Source organism: Phalaenopsis equestris, unplaced genomic scaffold (assembly GCF_001263595.1).
Source record: "Phalaenopsis equestris unplaced genomic scaffold, ASM126359v1 Scaffold000889, whole genome shotgun sequence".
In the NCBI taxonomy this organism is placed as follows: domain Eukaryota; kingdom Viridiplantae; phylum Streptophyta; class Magnoliopsida; order Asparagales; family Orchidaceae; genus Phalaenopsis; species Phalaenopsis equestris.
Window position 1 is genome coordinate 418,339 of NW_018165329.1, and position 8,912 is coordinate 427,250.

At 33.1% G+C, this 8,912-nt stretch overlaps 1 protein-coding gene across 1 annotated transcript; it reads left to right on the plus strand.

Annotated features, from left to right (window-relative positions):
• Positions 1–858: 858 nt before the first annotated feature.
• Positions 859–6,993, plus strand: LOC110032222 (sorting nexin 2B-like). Its single transcript, XM_020735782.1, has 4 exons — positions 859–1,102; positions 1,411–1,671; positions 6,733–6,792; positions 6,874–6,993. The coding sequence occupies exons 1-4, from the start codon at positions 887–889 to the stop codon at positions 6,991–6,993; spliced, it is 657 nt and encodes a 218-aa protein (XP_020591441.1). The 5' UTR covers positions 859–886.
• The last annotated feature ends 1,919 nt before the right edge of the window (positions 6,994–8,912 follow it).

The following is an 8,912-nucleotide window of genomic DNA, read 5'->3' on the forward strand; positions in this document are numbered from 1 at the left end:
TATATATATATATATATATATATTTACCATGATTGTGTCAGTGCCTTTACTAGCCTTATTTATAGGATTTTTTGGCATACAAATATAGATTCTAAAATCTTAGTATTGAATATGATTTATGATCGTCTGTATTTTTAAGTTCATATTGGAGTTTACTTGATCGCATACTAAAGCATAAGTTCAAACTTCTCCATCTTAACAGACAACTAAATTTTTATACTTAGGAATTATGGATCGAGCTAAACTGGAAAAAGACAATCCAAATGTAATTGACTGAATTTTAAAATGCATGTAGTAGAACTTGTGTTATCACTCTGTGAGAGGTTATATTTGTAGGCTCGAGGAAAGTCCAATTTAGTCCCTGGAAATTTGTCAGATTAGAATCAGCTGTTGGCATTTTCTTAGAGCTGACTTGTTCAAGATTTAAAAAATTTTCACCAAGTTTATGGTCAATTTCATTTTATAAGCTAGCATAAAATTTGTGGCAAATGCCACTTAAGTATTCAGCTCATTAAGGGCATGAATTTTCTTTGAAAAGTTTACATACATACCACTAAATTCTTTTGTAATTACAAATCTAACACCTAATCTTCAATTTTTTACCTATACGCCACCTTAACTATGCATGAAAATGTATATTTCACTTTTTAAAAGTTAAAATAATGGTATTTTTGATGTGATATAAATGATCTGGGCAGTGTTAATGTAAAATCAAAGTGTAGGTGTTAAGTACATAAATACTTAGGAATTGCATCATATGTATATAAATGACCCAAATTTTTTAAGGATGGTTTATTTAGAAACTCTTTACCTAGCTCAAGACATATCGTTTGGCTTAGCTTAATCTGGTATTCTTCTATTGGCTTCACCTTTTATTCCTTCTTTGATGCAGGCAGAGTCGCTGGTTAAAACACAACATGATCTTGGAGAAGCAATGGGCGAGTTGGGTTTGGCATTCATTAAACTGATAAAGTTGGAAAATGATGAGGCCATATACGCGTCTCAAAGAGTTGGAGCTGCTGATGCCAAAATAGTCGCAACTGCTGCTGTTAAAGCAAGCCGATTTTACCGAGAATTGAATTCCCAAACAATTAAACACCTGGTAATAATGTGCAAAATAAGGATTAATGCGTCAAAATAGTCCCTTGATTGTTTACATGAAGTCATTTTAGTCCCAATCTATAAACATGTCAAATTTGTCCTTGGACTCTTTTATTATGAGCTGAAATACCCATATTAAAAGAGCCTAGTGACAAAATTGACACTTATATATACTTGGGGGCTAAAATGTACCCATACAAAGAGTCAAGAGGAACATTTTGACAATTTTCTCACAAAATATGTTAGAAGTCTCATGATATGTTGTTTATTGTTGAAAGCATATCCACTAATATTTAAACATCTTAGCAGGACACTCTTCATGAACATATGGGGTTGATGTTAAGCATTCAAAATGCATTTTCTGAACGATCCAATGCTTTATTGACAGTACAAACACTTCTATCAGATTTGTCTTCTTTACGTGCGAGGGCTGAAAAGCTTGAAGCTGCCTCTGCCAGGGTATTTGGTAGTGATGAGTCGAGAATGCAAAAACTTGATGTGATAAGACGAACAATAATGGTTACTGAAGATAAAAGGGATTGCGCTACCAGAGAGTATGAAAGAATTAAGGTAATACCTTGTCACCCAAAGTAGCTGTATGATAGCTTTTAAATTGCTTATATGCCTCTGCCGTTTTGCTTGCAACTGATTGATTACATTACAGGGACATTTACATACATACCACTCAATTCTTATGTATTTACATATCTAACACTTAAACTTTGTTTTTTACATTTATACCACCCAAATCTTTCATATCACTCAAAAAATGATGTCATTTCAACTTTTACCCAGTAAAATACACCTTTTCATGCATATATAAAGTGACGCGTATGTAAAAATTGAAATTTAGGTGTGAGATATGCAAATACATAGGAATTGAGTGCTATGTATAAGTTTTTCTACATTCTATTGGTAAATAACTTATATAAGGTTTTAAGTTTTACATGTATTTAATCAATCAAATTGCAACTTTTCAAGCTAAATGTCTTCTGTTTTAGTATTTGAAAATTTAGCAATTTGATTGTTTAATTTAATCTATCAATGTTACCATTAAATTGTAGCTTCAGACTGTCAAATAAAAGCCAGGACCCTTCTATTCTATCAAGATTTTAAAAGAAAAACTTGGTAAATTAGTTTTGTATGGAAATCAATGCTAAATTTTTTTTAGGATAGTAGGAGCACTCAAATCTTATACTCGTGGATCTTTCGAGTTATTTGTGTCCTATTACTTTTAGCTTTGCCGGTTCAATTGTAAAGAAAAACTTGGTAAATTAGTTTTGTGTGGCTTTGTCGGTTCAATTGTTTCTCTTTATTTGGCGATCTTTCGAGTTATTTGTGTCCTACTACTTTGGCAGTTCATCCTCATCACTAAATGACATTAATTATGGCCGTTAAGCACAAACATCTTGTGACAATTTTGGTTTCATTAGTGGCTAAGATTACATATGAAAAAGTTAAATTATATCAATTATTTTTACTGGAATAAAGTCTTGACTCTATTTAAGGAGTATTTCTCAAGAAAATCACCTCATTGATAATCTCCTAATTGAGACGGTTGAATTATTCCGAGGGAATGAGAGTGGATGCCCATGCCCAACTATTGATACAAATACGGAACTCCATCGAATCTGATCAATCTGGTCATATTATTCATTTTGATTGTGTTAAAGATGCGCTAGAGGAATTTGCATGTGTTTTATGGGAGAAAACATATCGCATGCACTTTAAGCATTTGTATAAAGAATTGAACACAGTAATGCCCCTCAGTACCGATGTCTGGATTCAGCAGGCTCAAAAAAAAAACAAATGACTATTATGAGTTTTTCTAGTTGACCTCAACTCTCAGTGTGAAAGTATCAAATCACAGATCTTATCTGACTTTGGATGTGCTACTTTGAGGGAAACCTATACTAGAGTATTGCGTACTATTCAGAGTTCTCAGGCATCATCTGTACAATAACCTAGTGTTTTTGGTGTTAAAAAAATTACAGACATAAGTAAACCTCTTTTTAAAACTATTACAAAATTGGAACTCTGGATTCTAGAGATCAAGGGTCAAAAGTGGTGTGTTTTACTGTCATGAACCTGATCATATGAAGAGAACGTGTCATAAGTTGCTAAAAAAAATCAACAGGGTTCTACATCACAATTAGCTCACATGGTCACTACTAATGAGACTTCTATGAGTCAGACTCTGTCAATGTCTGAAGACAAATATGTTAAGTTCATTGAATTTCAAGAAGTATCGAAGAAATCCCCATGTATCACTGCCCTTGCTCTGTTAGGTAACAATGACACCAGTCTTCTTTCATCTTCCGCTCAATGAGTAATTGATTCTAATGTTGCGGATCACATGACCCGTAATCCACAACTCTTTTCTATCTTTCATAAGCACACGTCTTCTTTCACTTTAGTTGATGGATCCACCTTTAATATTTTTGGTTTTGGCACCATCAATAGTACATCCACATTGTCTTTAACTTTTGTTGTCAATTTACCTTAATTCACTTTTAATCTTGTTTCTTTTAGCAAAATTACACGTGCTCTTAATTGTTGCATCTTATTTTTTGTCAACCATTATCTATATTAGAAGATTTTGGTAAAAGAACGAGAACCTACATTTTGGTAAAGAACGAGAACCTACATTTTGGAAAATGAGGTACCTTAACCCATAACCTGTTTTATATCTCATCATCTTTTGAAATTTGCTATCAATTAGGACATCCATCCTAAAATAATGAAAAAATTGTATCCTAAGTTTCAATAGTTATCATCTTTTCATTGTGAGTTGTGTTAGTTTACTAAACACCATTGTTTATATTTTATTCATTGAGTTAATACAAGAGTAAGTCATAGTTTTGTGTTGGTTCCTTCTGATGTGTGGGGATCTTGTTCTATTTTATCTAATGAATGTAATTATTTTATCACTTTTGTGGATTACTTTTTTGTTGACTTTACTTTATAAAATTTTGTGCTGAGTTATTGTCACATTTTCAATCGTTTTGTGCCAAAATTAAAAATCAATTCAATGTTTCAGTTAAAGTTCTAAGAAGTGACAATACCAAATAATATTTTGTTGCACTCTGCACCCTTTTAGAAGTAAATAACGCAAAACGAGATGTTTGACCAAGCATCATGTATTGATACTCCATTCCAAAGTGGAGTGGCTGAAAGAAACATAGACATATTTTTTGAGACGGGTAGACCTCTTGTTTCAAATGAATGCGCCTAAACAGTTTTGGGTTGATGCAGTTTCTATTGTATGTTTTTTTTTATTAATTTGATACATTCTACTGTTTCATAGAACCAGCACCCTATTGAATTTTATTTTTAACTATTTCTTTCCTATTGAAACACACATATTTGGGTGTACTTGTTTTGTTCATGATACTCGTCCACAAGTTTAAACTGAATTCTAAGTTATTAAGTTGTGTCTTTCTAGAATAATTTTGTTTGTAGAAAGGGTGTTGATATTTTTTCCCTCTCTTGAACATGTACATGATTTCTACTGATATCACCTTTCATAAACAAACTTCTTTTTTGTGATTCAACGGTGCCTAAATCCTCACAAGATTATGATGAGTTGTTAATGTATCACGTCATAAGTTCAAATTATGCTCTAACTCCGCCTCCACTTTCAATGCCTTAACCTAAATCATTCATCACTAATGTTTATTGAAGAAGACTTCATTCTGCTGATTGTAGTTCGACAACAGTTTCATCTTTCTTTGTTGATCCTTCTTTTAATGACATTGACATACCCATTGCTCTTCGAAGAGCCAAACGTCAATATATTTATCCCATTTCTTCTTATGTTAACTATAATCAGTTATCTTCCAATGTTTGCTCTGTTGTTGCTTCTCTTGACTTTGTTGAGGTTCCAAGTTCTGTTCAACAAGCTCTATCACATTATGGGTGGATGGCAATAATGTCTGATGAGATGAATGCCTTAACCTAAAATGGAACTTATGATGAGTTGTTAATGTATCACATCATAAGTTAAAATCCAGCTCCAGCTCCACCTCTACCTCCACCTCCAATGCCTCAACCTAGACCATCTATCCCTAATGTTTCCTGAGTTGATCCTCCTCTCAGTGACCTTGATTTATCCATTTCTCTTCGAAGAGTTAAACGTCAATGTGTCTATCCCATTTCTTCTTGTGTTAACTATAATCAATTATCTTCCAATTCTTGCTCCGTTATTGCTTCTCTTGACTCTGTTGAGGTCCAAGATCTGTTCAACAAGCTCTATCCCATTCTGGGTGGCGGGCAATAATATTTGCTGAGATGAATGCCTTAACTTAAAATGGAACTTAGAATTTAGTTGTACTGCCTTGTGGCAAGAAGGTTGTTGGTTGTAAGTGGGTTTGTCGATTTAATTTTCAATCTTATGGATCTGTAGCTCATTTCGAAGCTCAATTGGTTCCTATGGGCTATTCTCAAACTTATAGGATTTCCACGATTTGATGCTTTTTCTCTCTCTTGGACAGGCACATCATTTGAAGCTCAGTTGGGCTCAAACTTATGCAGCTAAGTTTACTTTGGTTTGCCTACTCCCGTCCTTGGCTACAATGAGTAGTTGGCCCGTGCATTGGCTGTATGCATGAAGCAACCTCCTGGGTTTGTTTCTCAAGGGGAGTTTGGGAAAATATGTCTTCTTCGGAACTTCTTATATGTATTGAAGCACAACCTTTGAGTAAGGCTTCGAAAATTTAGCCAAGTAGTGGAAGAGATTTAGATCCAAAAAAATTGAAGTGATCACGTTGTATTATATAAGAAATTTGTTTCAAGAATCATTCTATTAGTGATGTTGATTACATTATTATTACTAGAAGCAATATCCAGGAAATCTTATCATTGAAATTATTTCTTCAAAATCAATTCAACACTTCTTTGAGGTCTTTCTTAGAGATTGGGGCATCAAGAAGCAAAAAGGGTGTATTTCTATCCCCATTGAAGTATGTGTTAGATTTGTTAGCAAAAACTATTAAATTAGGGGTCAAACCATGCAGTACTCTGAAGTTTTCTAATCAACAACTTACCAAGGATGGAGAGTTTTTTAATGATCTTGATTGTATAGGAAGTTAGTAGAAAAATCAGTAGAAAAATTATACTAAGCCCTCGAGTATGATTTCAAAAATTTAGCTAAGTAGTGGAAGGGTTTCAGATACAAAAAAAGAGAGTGATCACATTGTATTCTATACAAAATCTGTATCAGGAGTCATTCTATTAGTGATTTATGTTGATTACATTATTATTATTAGAAAAGATATGCAGACAATCTCATCATTGAAATCATTTCTTCAAAATCAATTTAGCACTAGAGAGCTGGGTTCCTTGAAGTATTTCTTAGGGATTGAGATATCAAGGAGCAAGAAGGGTATCTTTTTATCAAAATAGAAGTATGTATTGGATTTTTTAGCAGAAACTAGGAAATTATGGGTCAACCCATGCAGTACTTTGATGTTTTTTTATTCAGCAACTTACCAAGGTTACCAAGGATAGAGAGTTTTTTAATGATCTTGAACTATGTATGAAGTTATTAGAAAAATTAAACTACTTCACGGTAACTTGTCCTGACATTGTGTATTCAAATAGCACTATAAATCAATTTGTCTTCCCCTATAGTCCATTATTGGTCAGTTTTGGAGCAAATACTATGTTACCTCAAGGGAGCTCTTTGACAAGGTATTAGGTATTTTATATTAGGAACATGGGCATAGAATGTTTCTAAACTACTTCACATTATTGAATGTTTCTCTGCTGCAGATTATTGAATGTTTCTCTGCTGCAGATTGGGCATGTTTCAAGATTGCTGAAAATCCACTACTAGTTGTTGGTGTTAATTTGGTCTCATGGAAGAATAAGAAATTTAATGTAATGTCATAGTCCAATGTTGAATCTGAGCATTGAGCGATGTCACGAGCTTCGAGTGAATTAATGTGGGTATCCCAACTCTTGACCGAGATAGGTTCTAAGATGACAGTTCCTACAAATTTGTGATATGATAACCATACTGCAATCTATATGGCCTCAAACCGTCTTTCATGAACGAACTAAACATGTTGATCTAGATTGTCATTTTGTTCGTGGAAAGATTCAACCGAATCTAATTTCTATAGCTTATGTGAAGACTGGGGAACAGTTAGGGGATATCTTCACAAAGTCTCTTAATGGAACTAGGGCCACTTATATTTATAACAAGTTGGACATGATAAATATTTAAGCTCCAGCTTAGGGTGGAGTGTTATGACAAGTCGTAAATATGAATCTTGTATATTAGGAAACTTGATATCAGACAACCTAATTAGATGAGATCTACTTACATGATTTGTTTTGTATCTTAGTTATTCATGACCTAGAGAACAAGGAGTGTGTATAAATACATAATATATATTTTCAATTGGGGATAATTATAAAGAAATTTTTTTCATCATAACTTTTATTATCTTGCTTAATTGTTGTTTTCCTGCCTTGAGTTGAAAAATGTGTAACATTTTGAATTTTAGAATTTGGCAACAAGATATTATTTAGTAGTGCATTGACTCTGCAGTTACTGTAAAATTTTATTATTTGTAATAAATTTACTGCATGTATAATATTTCCTTCGATTGCTTTAATCATATGGTGTTTCATCCCACTTGAATATCACACCTTAAGCATTCTTCTAACTTAAAAATATTTCACATCAAAAATACCGTCAAGTTAACTTTGAAAAAAAGTGAAATACTCATGTTCATGCAAAGGTAAAAATTGAAGTTATGTAAATACATAGGAATTGAGTGGCATGGATGTAAATCTTCCTAACTAAAGATCCGTTTGGGGCAGCTTATTTGGTGCGGTGGAGTTTTAAAAACGCACCTGGACGGCTTGGTTAAATTGTGTTTTGGCAGCTTATGCGTTTTGAAAACGCTAAAAGTGGTGTTTTCACACCGCTCCTATCTAGTTGCAGTGGCTGATTCCTGGCAGCGGTTTGGCTTTTCCAAAAAAATAAAAATTTCTAATAGCCACCACACCTAGCTTATCAGTAGATTATTTTTAATCAGCTTATCAACAGATTATTCAATAAGCTGCAGATATACTCCTAATTTCATTGTTGTCTTTTGTAATCTATCTAACCCATCCTGTTACACTTCTAATCAAAATCATGACATAATTTTAAGTACTGCCAAAACTATACTGTATCATAGGGGCCCCATACAAATTCAACTGTTAGCATCAACAGCTCATTTTAATCTTTAGCCCTTACAAATCTACCATTTGGCTATCTTGAACTCGTTTGCTTATCCAGCTCTTATTCAGTCATTAAATCATGAGAGCTACTTTTCATGCTGAATCTAGACAAACCTGACAAACCCAATATTTGTGGTAATTTTTTGCTTCTTTAAGGTCCCTTCAAGCAAAATTCTATCGGCTATTTACCAAAATTTACACAAAATATTCCCCTTAAATCCTTAATGTATGCCGTCGTCGTCGTCGTCGTCATCGTCATGATTATTATTATTATTTTGTCAATTGCTGCACTGTTGCTAGTTGGAGATTAACAACTCTTATTATGTATATGTTAATTTTTCAAATCCATTGTTTACATTTCTAACCCTTAAATTTTGTTGTTTATATTTAATCCACCCAAATCATTTTAACTTTTAAAAAAGTGAAATAACATTGTTTACATTTCTAACCCTTAAAGTTTAGGTGTTAGATACGTAAATACATAAGAATTGAATGTTCTGAATGTAAATCTTCCTTTTTTTTTTTTTCCATTTAGTTTCATTTATTATGCTCAAATGCCATGCCTTCCATCATGA

Excerpts from the sequence above, each read along its gene's own strand:
- LOC110032222 (XM_020735782.1), top strand. The coding sequence starts at position 887 with ATGCAGGCAGAGTCGCTGGTTAAAACACAACATGATCTTGGAGAAGCA. Across the intron at positions 1,103-1,410 it reads CCCAAACAATTAAACACCTG|GACACTCTTCATGAACATAT; the intron begins GTAATAATGTGC and ends ACATCTTAGCAG. Across the intron at positions 1,672-6,732 it reads GAGAGTATGAAAGAATTAAG|TCCATTATTGGTCAGTTTTG; the intron begins GTAATACCTTGT and ends CTTCCCCTATAG.